This window comes from Chaetodon trifascialis, chromosome 8 (assembly GCF_039877785.1).
Source record: "Chaetodon trifascialis isolate fChaTrf1 chromosome 8, fChaTrf1.hap1, whole genome shotgun sequence".
NCBI lineage: Eukaryota > Metazoa > Chordata > Actinopteri > Chaetodontiformes > Chaetodontidae > Chaetodon > Chaetodon trifascialis.
In genome coordinates, this window is record NC_092063.1 from 14431707 (window position 1) to 14449301 (window position 17595).

At 44.6% G+C, this 17595-nt stretch overlaps 2 protein-coding genes across 2 annotated transcripts; both read right to left on the minus strand.

Moving 5' to 3' along the window:
* Positions 1–490: 490 nt before the first annotated feature.
* On the minus strand, positions 491–9034 carry LOC139335405 (rho GTPase-activating protein 4-like). The gene is made up of 22 exons (XM_070969001.1): positions 8915–9034; positions 7330–7419; positions 6973–7144; positions 6668–6830; positions 6386–6448; positions 6178–6306; positions 5955–6083; positions 5532–5753; positions 5216–5317; positions 4476–4649; positions 4300–4384; positions 4161–4188; positions 3921–4020; positions 3714–3774; positions 3389–3466; positions 3137–3265; positions 2940–3045; positions 2406–2633; positions 2271–2326; positions 1945–2176; positions 1810–1858; positions 491–1267 (listed from the first exon to the last, which is right to left on the minus strand). The coding sequence occupies exons 2-22, from the start codon at positions 7394–7396 to the stop codon at positions 1091–1093; spliced, it is 2550 nt and encodes an 849-aa protein (XP_070825102.1). The 5' UTR covers positions 7397–7419; positions 8915–9034; the 3' UTR covers positions 491–1090.
* A 1298-nt stretch (positions 9035–10332) lies between these two features.
* naa10 (N-alpha-acetyltransferase 10, NatA catalytic subuni) lies at positions 10333–13818 on the minus strand. The gene is made up of 8 exons (XM_070968487.1): positions 13651–13818; positions 13392–13490; positions 13185–13243; positions 13034–13079; positions 12793–12908; positions 12609–12653; positions 11185–11269; positions 10333–11022 (listed from the first exon to the last, which is right to left on the minus strand). The coding sequence occupies exons 1-8, from the start codon at positions 13669–13671 to the stop codon at positions 10840–10842; spliced, it is 654 nt and encodes a 217-aa protein (XP_070824588.1). The 5' UTR covers positions 13672–13818; the 3' UTR covers positions 10333–10839.
* Between the last annotated feature and the right edge of the window lie 3777 nt (positions 13819–17595).

Here is a 17595-nt window from a genome sequence, read left to right on the forward strand (position 1 = left end):
TTCAAAGACTTATTGGTTGGATCTATCAAAAGCTTGACAGTATGATACTACTAATATAATACAGACACAGCCCATATGTATAAACTTAACTGAATCTACTTATAATCATACCCAGAATGTATCCAAACAATTTTTGCATCAGGCAGTGCAAAAGCATTCAAACATGTGGCTCCGTTTATTCAATTTTTTTTCTTCAGTATATTTATTTTTTTTTGTCCCTTTTTCCTCACTCTTCCATCTAGCATTATCCTTGTGTGTCCCCAAGGTTACACACTTGAATACAGCACTCATTAATTAGAAATTAAGTTAAATTAGTAATTAATTAGACATTTATGGACCCTTTAAAGTCCTATTTGTTTTTTCTTGTTTGCATAAAAAGCCTGAGGTTCATTCACTTTTATAAATGTATGCATGTATAATATAAATGGACATCATAATTAAGAAATATCTTCCAGTCCTCATATTTAAAAGAGAGGGGAAAAAAAACAGTCGCGATAGACAAAATATTTATTTGGCATGTAGTCTTGATATACAGCTAAATCAAAGTGTGAACCAAGTTACAAATCATTAATATATACAAATTCCTTAGTTACATTATTCACAGTTTTCTCATCTATGTGACTCCATCCCATTATGGTAAACAGATATTTAATGAATAATGTACTTGTGCTTGTATGCAGATTTGCGTGTACTGACTAAAAATCACTGAGAAAATTCAGCTTGAACTGAAAGCAGTTTAACATCAACACCTACACAGATAGTTGCATAAACACATTCAGCTGTACACAAAAAACATTTCAAGTGCATTTCAAGTAATCGATAGTTTGCACATTATCCTGCAGGTTTGCAGTCAGAGCAGGGTTCTGCTGTACAAAGAATGACTGAATAGGGAACCACCCTGCGGGAAGAAGCCCAGACCAACAGGGACCTCAGAGATGTGACTATGGGTCAGTGATCTCAGTTTTCTAGAAATAGATGTGCTGAAAGCTACTGTCAGAGCACATCACCCTACACCTCAGTATTCATTAGTATCATTACTCTCTGTCTCGCTCTCTTTCTCTCTCCATGTCATCTGCTTTTGCCAGTCCTCTCAGTCCATCGGATCCACAGCTCTGAAGAGCCCTGCCCCTCTACCCCTGCGTCCATCCTGCCTTTCCTTCCTTTTGGGAGCCTGGGCAGAGGGAGAGGAGGCGGTGGAGGAGGGATCCTGCACCACTTGCCGCAAGAGGAGCTCCTTAAAGACAGAGTCCATCTGGCGACAGACCTCCTGTGAGATGAAATAAACATTGGTGATGAGAGGAAAAAAGACAAAACTCTCTTTGTTCTCTGCACTTTATTCTGCTCGAGAGCTTCTAATTATGTTCGTCACAAAATCCATAATGTACTATTGTCATTGTATCATAACTTATTCAATGCTGCCTTCTAAGACACTTTTGAAAAGGTTTTTAAGATATAATTAAACACTCATGAATGTTAATAAATTTACTAATGCTCTATAGATCACTTGTAATCTGATTACAATTTGATTTGCCAGATTGTGAAAAATCTTTGGCTGGTGCTAATCTCCAATTACATTTGCAGCTGCAGACCTGATTGTTGTAAAACCCCTTCAAGAACTTATTAACATGGCCAGTTGCAGATGGATTATTGGAAAATAGTCTCATTGCTTTTTATTTCTATGAAAGCAGTGGAAAATGATTAACTAACTCTTATTAAAGCCATTAGTTCCAACCTGCAAACCCTTAATGAAAGCGTGCTTGTCATATAGTGGAACCAGTCATTTAAAACTAAATGAGAAATAAGACTGACCTTGTCTACTTGGACGGGGATGTCCTCAGAAGATGAGTGTTCCTGAAATCTGTATGCAGAAAAAGGAAACAATGAATATTCATTTCTCACATGAACACAAGGAGTCCGCTGTAACGCTGCAGCATTGATACTCACTCTCTGCGCACATTGCCGGGAGAGTGGACCCGGCGTGGCTTGCACTGTGGCCCAATGGGAATCTGGAGCATTAACTTCCCACCTGACGCGAGGCCGCCCCCCGCTGGCCCACCCGTCAGCCTGCTTTGGTCCATCGAACCGCTGCTGTTGGCTCGAGGACGCTCTGTTTTTTTCTGTGTCGGTGCTGCAGACGAGCCGGTGCTATTGTCAGATGAGTGTCCTGTTTCCAACTCTGTTAAGCATGTGACATACATCCTTTTATTTCATCCAGAGACACCATCACAGCCTTAGAGAGGTGCTAAACTAGGATAAGCACATGGACTTACCATCTTTGCTACGAGTGCACTCTGCGTCTATGTCCACTTCTTCAATGATAGGCTCACTGTGAAGAAAACACCCTCAGACAATCATTCCACTACACACTGTATTCATGTTGTGTGCATGAACATCTTTTCTCTTACCAGTCATCCTGTTCCAGCGTCATGCATTTCTCATACACCGGTCCTTGTAATTCGCTCTGGCTGGGGAAAATGCTTTCGTGCTGGATGATGATGTTCTTCACCAGGGCGTTGATCTGAGGCTGCAGGGTGACGGCATCATCATCCTGGTTCCCCCTCACCAGACTGGGGCCGAAACACACAGCCAGGTTGTAAGGCTGCATCATGTTCTCGTCACTGTATTGAGACACACTGGAGGCAGAGAGCCAGGGAATTACACAATGAGTGTGAGGAGTGAGACTATTAAAAAGTGGAGAGGCACAGTGAATCAAAGCTGAATTAAACTTCCCTGATGCTTTTTTCCCTTTTTTTTTCCTTTTGCTGCATCCATTTTATGAATTAAGAAATGTTTTTGTATTGTTTTTAGAAGCTCCATCAGATCTAACAAGACATCAGCTAACTGGTAAAAAATGTTTAGTTCATCGTCTTCCTTGAAAGAAACATTTGGTTTCCTGTGAATGACATCCTGAATGGTGATGAGGGAGTTAAAATACTCACTGATGAAGGAATGCAAAGAGGTATCTCATCACAATGATGACAGGCTTGGGGTAGGAAGAGATGACTGCTTTGAGCTGAGCCGCTCTCTCTGCCTCGTTCTTTATTTCTGAGGAAAGGTGATGAAAGACAGATTACTGTACGCAACATCACTCATTTGACATTTCAACACACACTCACACATTTGCACACCCACTTACGGGCTTGCTCCAAGAGTTGGCTGGTGCTTTCGATGGGGAAGAGGGGAGTCTCCAGACCTCTGAAGTAGAGCTTCAGCACTCCAGCAACAGAGTCCAGGTCAACTCTCTGCTCAGCCAGAGGGTCTTCTCCTGTAGGGGAAGCCCACAGCACACTGCCCCACATTATTAATGCTCCACAGTTTGGGGGGAGCTGATCTATAAGGACATGTACAGGTCATGCAAACACATAGACACTAAAACACACAGGCCTACCTCGCTCAAATGCGTCCCTCAGGTTGTTGATCTCCATCTGAGACCCCGGCACTCTAAATATCCCTTCATGGTGGAGACCTGATAGACAGACAGTTTATTAGAATCACAATTATATCTATATAAAAAGCCACTATTTGTAAGATTTTATTGCAGTGCCGGACACTGCTGTCTGCCACAGTGGCTTTCAAATATGACCACTGGGTGGAGCCAAAGATTAGAAGTTTCAAATTCTACACAGGCGTTAGGTCTCGTGGAATATATCTTTGCATTTGAGCTGCAAATGTGCAGCTGTTGTTTTGGTGCTCCTTCAGCCTTGACTACTCACCATTGAGGTTTATAAAGCAAATGCAGCTTTGCACAACAATTGGAATCTGTTGTCCTGATGCCTGAATGAAAGAAATTTAGTGATGAATTTCACAAAAAGCAAGTTGCTGCTAACTGGAAACAAAAAGGAAAACTAGACTGAATAAACCAAGAGAAAAAAATGCTAAAGGAGGAAATGGTGAGACGGCGTAATCATGGTGGTAGTTACCTGTATGAAGGACAGCATGTCTCCATTGAAAAGCTTGTGATTGTGCAGTAAATTGGCACTTGAGTGATTCTTCCTGATACGCATAGACTTTCCATTGATTCTGCGGGGCCAGATATTATAATGTGAAGACACACTAAACTCAATTCTGTCACAATTGTAGAATATACACAAAGTTTCTAAAGCACATTGTTCCCAACTATAAACAATCTATAAGAGCTCTTAAAACATTTATGTCCTTACCGAGGCTGATGTCCATTTGATGCTTCAGCTAGGAGGAACAAAAAGCACAAGAAAAAGAACCAGCCAATAAGGTGAAATGAGAAATACATCAGGATAAAAAAAGATTTACTACTCTTACTTAGTTTGCCTTTTGCAATACCTTTTTCCACAGCCACTTTAAGCTGATCGTGTTTGGCTTGCAGTTTCGACACCAGAGAGCTGCCTAAAAGATACTTATTCACTCTCTGTAAAACAAATCAGATGGGTTTTTATCATCAAGTCATTATCATCAGTTTGCCACTATTCTCATTTCTGACTTTAAAAAGTCGGACTCACAGTGATGTAGAGGTTTTCTATTTCCTGCAGGTTGGCCCTGCGTCGGGCCACACTGGGCTTGACTGCCAGGTTCTCAGTGCTGCCGTCCTGAGACAAACCGCTGCTGGGGTCTAGATCATCATCAGTGATACTCTCCAGCAGGGAAGAATGGGCTGCCAACATGCTCTTACTCGCCTGTATGACAGCAGCAGCTGAATATTATGTTTTGGTAATACTGTAATTAATTACGGTGATTCAGATTGCACAAATAATACAAATTACCATTAGGGTGATGGTGTACAAAATGTGAGAGTCTAAGGTGAACTGACAGCGTAATTGCAATGATGTTGCAATCAAGTGTCTGATGAAAAGCCCAGCACAAATGAATGATACAAACATTATGACTGGTCTGGTCAGTCCTGACTTGGACTGACTTGGTGGTTTCAAGTGATTCAGGCTGGAAATATGGCTGAAATACGCCTCCAATTAGGCACATTCCTGCCATTTGTTGACCATGCTGGCCAAACTTTGATTAATCTCTATGGAAAACTTTAAAGTCAACACACAGTTTATGTTGGATGCTTTTTGCTGTTTCTTTCCTTCACTTGTTTACTTGAGCCAGGACGCTCTCCATCTACTTCAATTAAATACGGTTCAGAAAGCCCTGGACTCCAACGTGAGGAGTTAAATAACACTGGTGGATCGAACATCACTACAAAAAGTTGATCATGAGGTGTTGAGGGCTGTCTGATGCACTCTACCTCCTCTGTTTCCTGGGTGACTGCTTTCAGTCTGGTTTGTATCTGTTTGAATCTGGTCTCCAGCTCGCATCTCATCTCACACTCTGCACTGACCTCACAAACCTGACAGACACAAGAGAGTCACGAGTTGAACAGCTGAATAATCCACTGAATGCACACACACACACACACACACACACACACACACACACACACACACACACACACACACACACACACACACACACACACACACACACACACACACACACACACACACACACACACACACACACACACACACACACACACACACACACACACACAGAATACCGACCTGGTCTCCATCATGGGGCTGATAGGGGAAGCGAAGGGGCATACAAAAGGTGTTAAAGTGATCCTGCAGGAGGGCATCTCTGTCCTGGTACTGGTCCAGTCCAGATACAGTCTTTTGGAGCTGATGCAGCCCTGCGCTCAGGTTCTGCTCGGTCTGCCACTGACTAGACAGGTAGGCCCGCATCACCCGGCCCAAAGAGAGGTGGTACCCTGCATCTGCACACTGAGGGAGACAATGGAAACTCAGACAATGATCACCTGTATAATTTCAGATCATGGTAAAGGCCTGAAGACAAAAACTGATGATGCATCTCAATACTGATTGGTCCATGTGGTCTCACTGGCCCCAGAGGTGGGGATCATAACCTTGAGCGTTCATTGTAAAAGACAGCAGACACACCCAGGTGTGAACGGACGCACTCACATCTATGAGAGTAGAGATGTCTTGGAGGTAGTACTTATTCATGGAGGCATTGGCTGCAGCCAAGTTCAGGAGGTAATCGTTTCGGGCCTTGCTGCACTTCAGGTAGATGTCTTGGACCTTACCTTGTCTCTATGGCACATAAAACCCACATCAGTTAGAAGTGAAATAGACACACACACACACGCATATGAACATAATAGGACATAAAAGGGTACTTGTTTACTTTCTCTATCAACCTCTCCAGTTTCTTAGCAGCACTCTGCTTCTGCTTTTCTTCCTGTTTCTCTGCCTCCTTCAGCTTCCCCTCTGCATACACGTAGTCTGAGTGGTACTGGTAGTATGTCCGCCATGCCTGCACACAGACACATACAGCCAGGCTTTCCTTTGTTTACCAAACTGAAAATGTTTTGGGTGGTTGGTTTCTCACTTACAGTCTGCAGCTCTGTGGTAACCTTGAGTAGCCCATCTTGCAGCTGAGTACAAATGTCTTTACTCTGGAGACAAAATACCACAAAAGTGAGGTGGCAAAACACAGAAGGAACACAGTGAACCACAAAATATATTTTGCTGTCAAGAGGAATACAGCAGTGAAAGTCAGAGAGGGAAAGTTGCAAGAGTGAGGTAAATTGCACTATGCAGGTACAGACATGTTCCAAATGCATTATAAAAGACTGTGCTTCTGGTTTGGTGGGTGCCAGTGCTCATATCAGTACCTTCTTAGCAAGACGTTGTGTGTACTCCACGCAGTGTGTGAGGGGCTGGATGAGGAAGTTACTGCAGCACTCACTAAGTCCACTGTGCTCCCTGCTTTCTTGGCGGGTATAGGACAACAGAGCCAGCCAGACCTGGGCCACTGAGTGATTACTGGGCTCCTTCCTGAGCATATGTAAAGAAGGAAAGGAAGACCCAGGGACAAAAATTACATGAAATGTGTGAGATACAACCAGGGATGATTGACGCAAGCATCTTCAAATGAGCTGCTGAGCACATTCTGTATATGTGATGTTATTGCGTTCACCTCTTGATCCGAGACGTGAAGCGTTCAGCGAGTTTTTCGAGGGAGCGGGCGTACTCGCTTTCAATCTCGCCCCGTCGGCGCAGATAGTCTGTCAGGTCCTGCAGCTGCTGGCTCTTCTGCTCAAGTTGCAAGTCCAACACCTTCAGCTGGTCTACAAGCTGGCAACGGACCTCTGAAAGGGAAGAAAGAAGGAAAGAAACAAACGCATATGAGAGAATATGACTCATTCTGAAAGCCTTGCTGTAGAGCGAGAAACGGATTTTTTCCACAAGAAGAACACATGTTGATCAGAGTGAAGATGGGGTGTGATAGAAGGAGAGGTTCTTTGAATGGTGCTAATGAAAGTGCTCATTTTACCTTTGATTTGTGTGTCATAGTCCACCACACCGACCCTCTCCTTCCTGAGTTTCACATGGGAAGCCATTGTTGCTCCAACTGGCTGGAATTCTGGATAAAGGAAGTGAATATTTTGTCGAGTGTGTTGTATTAAACATCAGCTGCTCTGTTCCATTTACCTCTCTTCATGCAAGCTATTCTGACTTTCTTTCTCTGGTAAAAATCAAGCCCCGACTGCTGCACTCAAGCATGCCATGCCTCTCTACAAACAGTCACACTCTTGGTGGTGGACGACCCCCCCCCCTCACCCCCACCCCCACCCATACACACACACAGACCATGCTGACTTCCTCCTTCCACAGAAAGAGCAAAACGTGCATGTTCATCTTACTGTAACACATTTGTTCAAACTGGTCACCCTCTGCTGAACGGCAGACGACTAGAAAACCAGTTGGAAGTGCTGCGTGCTGCACCAGTCATGCTGCAGAAATGCATGAGGTGCAAAAATAGCTCTAGCAACATCTAAGCTGCCCTAAAAATAGGGGTGCATCATAAAGCCTACAACTCTGTGGAGATGTTTGTTCTGAAGACCACAGGTGGTTTTCCCCACGATACTCAAGTTCCCTGATTGGCGCGTAACATATACCGTATTTTTAATAAAATGGGAAATCCAGTCACTCTTGCTGAGAAGCTTTATAGAAAGTACATTTCAGTTGAGGCTCCAGTTTCTAACTGAAACCATGCTTTAGACTACAATTAACTGTAGTCACTGAAAAACATTTATCCCATTCTCAGCAGCATATAGATGAAATGGTACAGATTAAGATTGAGGCTGGAGCATCTCAATGCTTAACAGTCAGTTATACACGTGATCATCTGATGGCCCTCTGACAAAATGAGAGTCGACAACTTAACCACTAATGTCGGCAAGATATCACCGACTAGGATGACATTTATTGCACATCAGAAAGGGGAAGAATAGGGTGTTTCTTGCTGGATCATAACCCTTTGTACACCATCACACACATTTTCTCTCTTTCCCCCTCGACTTCCCCTTTTTCACAAGCCAAACATCACTCATCAGCATTCTCCTCAGCTGAGACATTTACTAACAGTCCTGCTAAAAATGAGTCCGCAGCATTACAACAAACCCAAAACTCCCTGTAGAGAGTGCCTCAATTTTCCAGCCTATGTCACCCTTTTCCATTAGCCCTTTCATTCTTTCTCTGTGTGATCAGCAATGAATCACCACCTCCTGTCGTCACAATACGCTGCAGTATTTTTATTAAAAACTAGTCTTGACCCTAATGCACCAGTTCTTTCAGTTGCTATTTTGGTAATTCTGTGTGTGTCGCTCTCAGTTCTCACAAGTGCAAACACATATATGCTGCCCGAGCTATGAAACTTTAATGACCGGAGGGCTGTGTCTGTAGCCAACAATAACGTAACTGAAATAACCAAGCCGAAGGATCCTTCATGACAGCACTTGCTTGGCAGTACAAAAACATGTTTGTTAGACCTACACTGGCAAACCGGTCTATTTTTTTAGACTGGTCAGCAAATAAAAATCAAGAAAAGTTTAATGCGTCTAAAAAAAGAGTCCTACCTGATGAGGAGCAGCCTTGACTAGTCTCTTCTCCAGACTGATGCAACTAAATAATGCCAGTTAATAGCACAGCAAGCTCTGAACTGTTTCACCTCCCCCTCACATTGGACACGGATGGATGTGGGTGGAGTGGAACTCATCTCTCTGACTCTCTCTCTGTCACACACACACTCACTGCTCTAGTGCTCTCACTCTCTCTCTCTCACCAGTTATCTCACTCACACATTCAGTTTGAGCCATCGGCGTGCAATTGTGCAAGTGAGACGAGTGAGAACCTTTTCGAGGCTCTCTTTCATGCTGCCTCTTGAACTCCGGAGAGGGTTTTCAGTCCAATCAAACAGCAGCTGTTTTCACTGATTGGTCCCTCTGTGCTGGTTATTGACAGGCTACTAAATGAAATCAGCTGCTATAGTGTGCCTTTGAAAAAACAAAACAGCCTGACTACTCAGGGTATTCTTGGCACTAAACAAACAGCCACTATAATCCACAATGTGCCTGCATGCTGTGGACAAGTTTATGGTGAGTAACTGTGTGGTTAGTAACCTTGGAAACATCTCACATCAAGAAAAGTGACACAAAAGCTAAAAGGTTATTAAACATCTGAGAAAGTCCCCACTAACTTTCATCACATGTACACTGGTAGCAAAATAAGAAAAATCAACTAAATATTAAAACTCACAAAATCACAATCACTTATCTGTGCTTGATCGCTTTGGAAGACTTGTTCTGAACAGCAGAAGCGCTGTTGCCTTCTCTCAGCTCTTGCTGCAAAGTGTTACATGGCATGAAGGTGTGAAACGAAGCAAATTTCTTTTTCAGATAAACAGCCGAACTTTCCGAAAGGGCAATGTACAACACATGCTGTTATCTGTCATGTACTTCTCTCTACAAACCACTTGTATGATAAAGTACACTGTTGACTGCAGGAAGTCAACACTGAGTCCTGATGTTTTGAGAGTTTTCAGAACATTGAAGAATTTCCACAGCACCTTTGAGCTCAGCAAACAGATGAGAAAAGTCTTTCATTGACTTTTTGTTGAGTAGCTTTCCATTTATCTTACACCCCTTTTCATTATTATTAGGATACATTTTTTATTTGTAGAAAAATATGATAAACCAAGTGAAAACTGATGCAGCCTGTTGCTTTCAGCCCCATGCATCAGCGTCCTAATGCACTGCAGTCTGCCAGTCTTTTTTTGATGCTACCACTAGGAGTCGCCAAAGTTTAAAACTGTCAAGTCCAGACCCACTGTCACGGCCATTTCACTATCAATGGGACCCTTCATTGTGGATCTTGTGTACCTCATATGATTGTGTACAACAGTCATACTTATGTAGTAATATTTATAGTAAGTAATATTTATGACTCTGTTATTCAACTGTAGCCTCTAGACAGTACAAAGCTTTGACGATGAATTCACCATTAAGTGCTACTTTAATTATCCTGATGTCTCATTGACCTCCTTCTGCCACAGTAATTACTGATTGTTATCAGTGTAATATTCTGCAGAGGTAAAACAAATAGGCGCAATACCCAGAGCATTATTTGAAAGATTTATTTGCAGTAATTTCTTTTAAATAATGAAGAGACCAAATTGTTTTCAACTCTGTAAATCTCACAGAACTTTGGGTCACCTTTGCTAATCACAACAGCAATCCAATAAAAACATTGAGACCAGCTTTTCCTTTTAGATTCCTTCAAATAACACCCTGATTCATGTTATTATTCAAGATGTTTTGCTCATCACTGCAGTCAAAACAAGATGTAAAAAAAAAAAAAAAAAGAAAAAGAAAAAAACAGTGATGGAAATGTGTGAACTGCTTTGACGCACAGATAGTCACAGTTTGCAAAGTCAGAGATATTGTCAAATAGAGATAAAAAGTGGAAGTGAGAGATGAATTTAAAAATGTCTAGGACTGCAGCATCATTGTGAATCAGAAGAAGAATCTTTAACGTCTGTGCTTTCTGTCGCCTCGCTGACTTCACTCAGCTCTTTGCTCTCTCCTCCGCTGTCTCTCTCACTCTCTCTCTCCTGGTCACCAGACCCTGACGGGCTCTGGCCAGACGGCGCCTCCTGACCCGACACACGCACTCCAGGCTTTCTCAGCTGTGGGACACACAGACAAAAAAAAAAAAGACACATTCATGACACAATCTGCTCATCTCAGTGGTGTTGCACGGCCCTTGAGGGAACAAAGCCTGTCAAAACCATGCGAATATAGTCCCAACATGTGTTGCCATAGTGGATAAAAGAGGAGAATTGAGTCACCTCATCAGCCATGTGGGCCAAATCTCTCTTCATGGCGTAGGCATCCTCTCCATCTGCGTAGTATTTAGGTTCTACCTCACTGATTCTGTGAAACAACAACACATCAGTTACAGTCAGAACAAATATCTAAAAGTCGTCATTGAGGACACTGGACTCATAACTGGAGCCCAGTGGAAACTTTATTTTTTGAAGCCGCCACTTATATATATAAAATATGTTTTCTGATAGGCATGACGCAAGACATTTCACAAAACTCAGCACTCTCTCTCTCTGATGCTCCGCGATGGTGACATCGTTTCTAAATGACCTCAAAGATATGAATAAGAAAAGCTTTGCACAGAGCGCTTACTGCAGGGCTGGATGTGCTGGAAACTACAAGATGAACATGTAGTCAGAAAATAAATAAATACTGAGGCCAGTGACACACTAAGCAAACACTTTGCTCTCATCAAATTAAAAAAAGATCCTCGATCATGTATTTTCATTTGCTGAGTGTACACTCGCTACCACAACCTGTTGTGGTTGGTTATTTTTTCTGACCTCAAAGATATCTTTGGCACTTCTGTGACATTCAACAAACTGATCCGCAAGGCCAGTGACATTGTGGGGATGGAGTGTGACTCTCTGACGGTGGTGTCGGAGAGGAGGATGCTGAATAAGCTAAGGACTATCATGGACAATGTCTCACACCCACTTCATGATGTGCTGGCCAGGCACAGGAGTACGTTCAGTAAGAGACTAATAACACCAAAACTGAGGACTGAACGATACAGGAAATCATTCCTGCCTGTGGCCATTAACCTGTACAACTCCTCCCTCTGAATGGCCCTTGGACTTCACTGTCACTCTCTGGTCTGTTCTGTTGTATATTTTACAATTTTACTTTGCACATCTGATTCCATTTTGCACATTTTTTTGCACATCCAATATACTCAGTATATTACTTATTTTATTACTGTACATTTCATTGTGTTGCATATTTTGTGTTGTATATTCCTTAATTTGTGTTGTATATTTCTTATTTACATATATCTTTAGTATTAATATTCTGTTTCTTAATATTGCCTTTATATATTTATTCCTTCTTGTTCTTTCTCTCTTTTTTATTCTAATCTGTAATTCTGTTTTGTGTGGAGCACTGTACAAAAAAACAATTTCCCCTCGGGGATCAATAAAGGAATGCTGATTCTGATTCTGATAATTTCTTGTTACTTATCGGTCAACTTACATCAAATAAACGCTGACCGTCATGTAGCTGCAATAAGATAATATCGGTCAACATATCAGCCAAGCAAATCGAATGGCCAAACACTCAGTATTTTTTTAAATCTGGGCCATGGCCACGTTAACTGTGTCACAATACACGAGGTGTACATGCATTACAATAAAAACACTGAGTGATGCTGGAAGAGAAATAGACTTACTGGAATTTGAGTGTGTTTGAGTACAGGTGCAGGGCTGCTCGGTTGCTACAGTGAGGAGACAAGATTTGTAAGTCCATTAAAAACAGGAGCACTGACACACATCGAAAACAGGGAACTATACAATATTTTACTGGAACAAAACAAAGAGAAAACGAGCACGCAGCCAGCCGACAGTGCACTGTACCTTTTGCGAACATGAAGTGAGACATATTTGGCATTGAAGTTTTCTATCATGGCCCGGCTGGCCTGGTCCATCAGCTTCTGAGCCAGACCAAGACGTCTGTGGGAGCGCTTCACTGCCTGGAAGACACAGATGAGGGTTTTTTTTTTATGTTCCCCACAGAGAAGTCAGCCAAATACATCAGCAATATAAAACAGGTACTTTAAAAATGGAGCCGTGTGAGGTACTTCTCATTCAGACTCACCAGGGATGTGATGTGTCCATGGGGTACGTCATCTGGGTCCTCCTCCCTAATAAGAGTTCAGAATAGTTTTTGGAAACACATTATGCATTTCCTTTGTTCAAGTGATGTCAGGTAAAAAAAAAAAAAAAAAAAAAGGATCATATATACTTACATCTTTGCCAGCACATATCCAACAATTTTGCCATTTTCGTCCTCTGCGATGTACGAAAGCTGAAATGATGTAAGATGTATTAATATCAGATATAACAGAGCTTCAGTGTCAACAAACGAACCTGTTCACAGTGACGATTTAGATGATAGGAGCAGCAGTGTTAGCGAGCAGAAACAGAAGAGAGTTAAAAAGTACACCGTGAATCACCTGAGGCCACGACAAGCCGTGGTAGAAATAGTATTTCATCTGGTAGTTTTCTGGAAGACACAGCAGGTTACAGTGCTGCATGTTCATAAGGTCCTCCGGCTGAAAGAAAAAAAGTGAATGTCAGAAAGGTGCATGACACCATGCTAACCTCTTCATCGGCGATATTTGGTCAGCTAACGGATAGGCTATAGTAACTAGCTTAGCAGTAAGTTCACTAGTAGAAACAGCATGGCTGTCGAGACGTTTTCAGCACGCTTACCCTTGCGTTTCGTATATTCATTTTGTAAGCTGCTTTGTTATCCGGACTGTAGAAATAGAAATCAAATATACTACGATACACTGATCAATCAATTCATAATAATTCCAATTTTAGATTTTGAGAGCCTCTATCGCTAGCTAGCTAAGTCGGTTTGCTAGCAAGGAAGGGAAGGGAGGAAGGAGCGTGCCACAATAACGACAATCATTTCCGGCCACAATATGAGCTGGTACTTCAAAATAAAAGCTTTAACCCTTGCAGGAGCAACAAAATATGCCATGAAACACTTTGATTTTGAAGAACACCTTCACATCGATAAGAACTCGGATGTTACTTTGTAGAGTATTGCCGTACACTTTACACGCGTACAGGAACCGTCCGGCTAGACAGGACAGACCGGATTGTCAACCAGTGAAACAGCGTGACTCAGCGGGGCCCCAATCCCCAGGGACCCCCCCAAACCACAGCTTCATTTTGTGCCAATTAGTTGTTACAAGGTTACAACACAAAAATACAATATCAACTGATCATATCATGTCTTATTACCTGGTCTTGTGACCCTATGAGGGCCTTTTGATTAAATCTAGTTGTAAGTCCTTAATTGATTAATTAGTTTACTTTAGGCTATATTGTGCTCACATGATCCCAAATAAAGTTATATCAAATAAAGTTATATTCAATCAAACTATTTTTTTTTAACAACAAACTTGGGGCTGCGCCTTCGGGTTGGGGATAGGTCTCTCACTATTGTTTCGGCCTACGGGCCGAACAGTAGCGTAGAGTACCCGGCCTTCTTGGAGTCCCTGGGAGGGGTACTGGAAAGTGCTCCAACCGGGGACTCCATTGTTCTGCTGGGAGACTTCAATGCTCACGTGGGCGGCGACAGTGACACCTGGAGGGGAGTGATTGGGAGGAACGGCCTCCCCGATCTGAACCCGAGTGGTGTTCTGTTATTGGATTTCTGTGCTAGTCACAGTTTGTCCATAACGAACACCATGTTCGAGCATAAGGGTGTCCATCAGTGCACGTGGCACCAGGACACCCTAGGCCGGAGGTCAATGATCGACTTTGTAGTCGTATCATCTGACCTTCGGCGGTATGTCTTGGACACTCGGGTAAAGAGAGGGGCTGAGCTGTCAACTGATCACCACCTGGTGGTGAGTTGGATTCGCTGGCAGGGGAAGAAGCGGGACAGACTTGGCAGACCCAAACGTACCGTGAGGGTCTGTTGGGAACGTCTGGCGGAACCCGCTGTCAGGGAAGTTTTCAACTCCCACCTCCGGGAGAGCTTCAACCAGATCCCGAGGGAGGTTGGAGACATTGAGTCCGAATGGACCATGTTCTCCACTTCCATTGTTGATGCAGCCGTCCATAGCTGTGGCCGTAAAGTCGGCGGTGCCTGTCGTGGCGGCAACCCCCGAACCCGGTGGTGGACACCGGAAGTAAGGGATGCCGTCAAGCTGAAGAAGGAGTCCTATCGGGCCTGGTTGGCTCATAGGACTCCTGAGGCAGCTGATGGGTACCGGCAGACCAAGCGTGCGGCAGCTCGGGCGGTTGTAGAAGCAAAAACTCGGGTCTGGGAGGAGTTCGGGGAGGCCATGGAGGAGGACTACCGGTTGGCCTCGAGGAAATTCTGGCAAACCGTTCGGCGCCTCAGGAGGGGGAAGCAGCTTTCTGTCAACACTGTTTACAGTGGAGGTGGGGAGCTGTTGACCTCGACTGGGGATATTGTCGGGCGGTGGAAGGAATACTTCGAGGATCTCCTCAATCCCTCTGTCATGTCTTCCGTAGAGGAAGCAGAGACTGGGGACTTGGAGGTCGATTCATTCATCACCGGGGCTGAAGTCACTGAGGCAGTTCGCAAGCTCCTCGGTGGCAAAGCGCCGGGGGTGGATGAGATCCGCCCTGAGTACCTCAAGTCTCTGGATGTTGTAGGACTGTCTTGGTTGACACGCCTCTGCAGCATCGCGTGGCAGACGGGGACAGTGCCTCTGGACTGGCAGACTGGGGTGGTGGTCCCTCTTTTTAAAAAGGGGGACCGGAGGGTGTGTTCCAACTATCGGGGGATCACACTCCTCAGCCTCCCTGGTAAAGTCTATTCCAGGGTACTGGAGAGGAGAATCCGGCCGATAGTCGAACCCCGGATTCAAGAGGAACAATGCGGTTTTCGTCCTGGCCGTGGAACACTGGACCAGCTCTATACCCTCCGCAGGGTGCTTGAGGGTTCATGGGAGTTTGCCCAAACAGTCCACATGTGCTTCGTGGACTTGGAGAAGGCATTCGACCGTGTCCCTCGCGTCATTCTGTGGGAGGTGCTCCGGGAGTATGGGGTTGGAGGCCCTCTGTTGAGGGCTGTACAGTCCCTGTACAACCGGAGCAGGAGCTTGGTCCGCATTGCCGGCAGTAAGTCGGACCTGTTCCCAGTGCATGTTGGACTCCGGCAGGGCTGCCCTATGTCACCGGTTCTGTTCATCATTTTTATGGACAGGATTTCTAGGCGCAGCCAGGGGCCGGAGGGGGTTCGGTTCGGGGGCCGGCAGATTTCGTCTCTGCTTTTCGCGGATGATGTTGTCTTGTTGGCTTCCTCGAGCCGGGACCTTCAGCATGCGCTGGGGCGGTTCGCAGCCGAGTGTGAAGCAGCTGGGATGAGAGTTAGCACCTCCAAGTCCGAGGCCATGGTTCTCGACCGGAAAAAGGTGGCTTGCTCCCTTCAGGTTGGAGGAGAGTTCCTGCCTCAAGTGGAGGAGTTTAAGTATCTTGGGATCCTGTTCACGAGTGAGGGAAGGATGGAACGTGAGATTGACAGGCGGATCGGTGCAGCGGCTGCAGTAATGCGGTCGCTGTATCGGTCTGTCGTGGTAAAGAAGGAGCTGAGCCGAAAGGCGAAGCTCTCGATTTACCGGTCAATCTACGTTCCTACCCTCACCTATGGTCATGAACTTTGGGTCATGACCGAAAGAACGAGGTCCCGGATACAAGCGGCTGAAATGAGTTTCCTCCGCAGGGTGGCGGAGCGCTCCCTTAGAGATAGGGTGAGGAGCTCTGTCACCCGGGAGGAGCTCAGAGTAGAGTCGCTGCTCCTCCGCATCGAGAGGAGTCAGCTGAGGTGGCTCGGGCATCTCTATCGGATGCCCCCTGGACGCCTCCCTAGGGAGGTGTTCCAGGCATGTCCCACCGGGAGGAGGCCCCGGGGAAGACCCAGGACACGCTGGGGTGACTACGTCACTCGGCTGGCCTGGGAACGCCTCGGGATCCCCCCGGAAGAGTTGGAGGAAGTGTCCGGGGAGAGGGAAGTCTGGGCGTCCCTGCTCAGACTGCTCCCCCCGCAACCCGGCCCCGGATAAGCGGAAGATAATGGATGGATGGATGGAACTTGGGGCTATGCAGTGTTATGCATATATAAGAGCACTGGTCTCAGTGTAAAAGCACTGGTGTCTGGGCATATAATGACATTGCATGCACATGTTGTCTCTCACCTATCACATAAGAGCTGATACCAGCCAGCTCAAACACAGGGGCAACCAGAGAATCCTTCTTCCTTTCTTTTTCCCTCCAAATGGGTTGATAAACACCAACAGCCTGCGCAGGTGCAACTGACCTAAAGTGTACATAAAATGTACCCTTTAATATACCACATTATGGTATATTAAAGGCTGTTGGGAGTCAGCAAACTGTGGATAATTTTAAAACACTGTGTGCTGTAACATTATTATATATTTTACAGTCCCACCCTCAGCTGGTGGTTAATGGGGGCCAAGAAGTTCCTTTTTGCTCTGGTGGGTACTATCAGGTCAATCAATCCATGATATCTTCCAAACAGTTAAAATATTGCAGCTTCAACACTAAATCAAGTCAAGTCAAGTCAACGTTATTGTCAATGCTGCTATATGTACAGGACATTAACAGAATTGAAATAATGTTTCCCTCAAATCCCTGGTGCAAACAGCA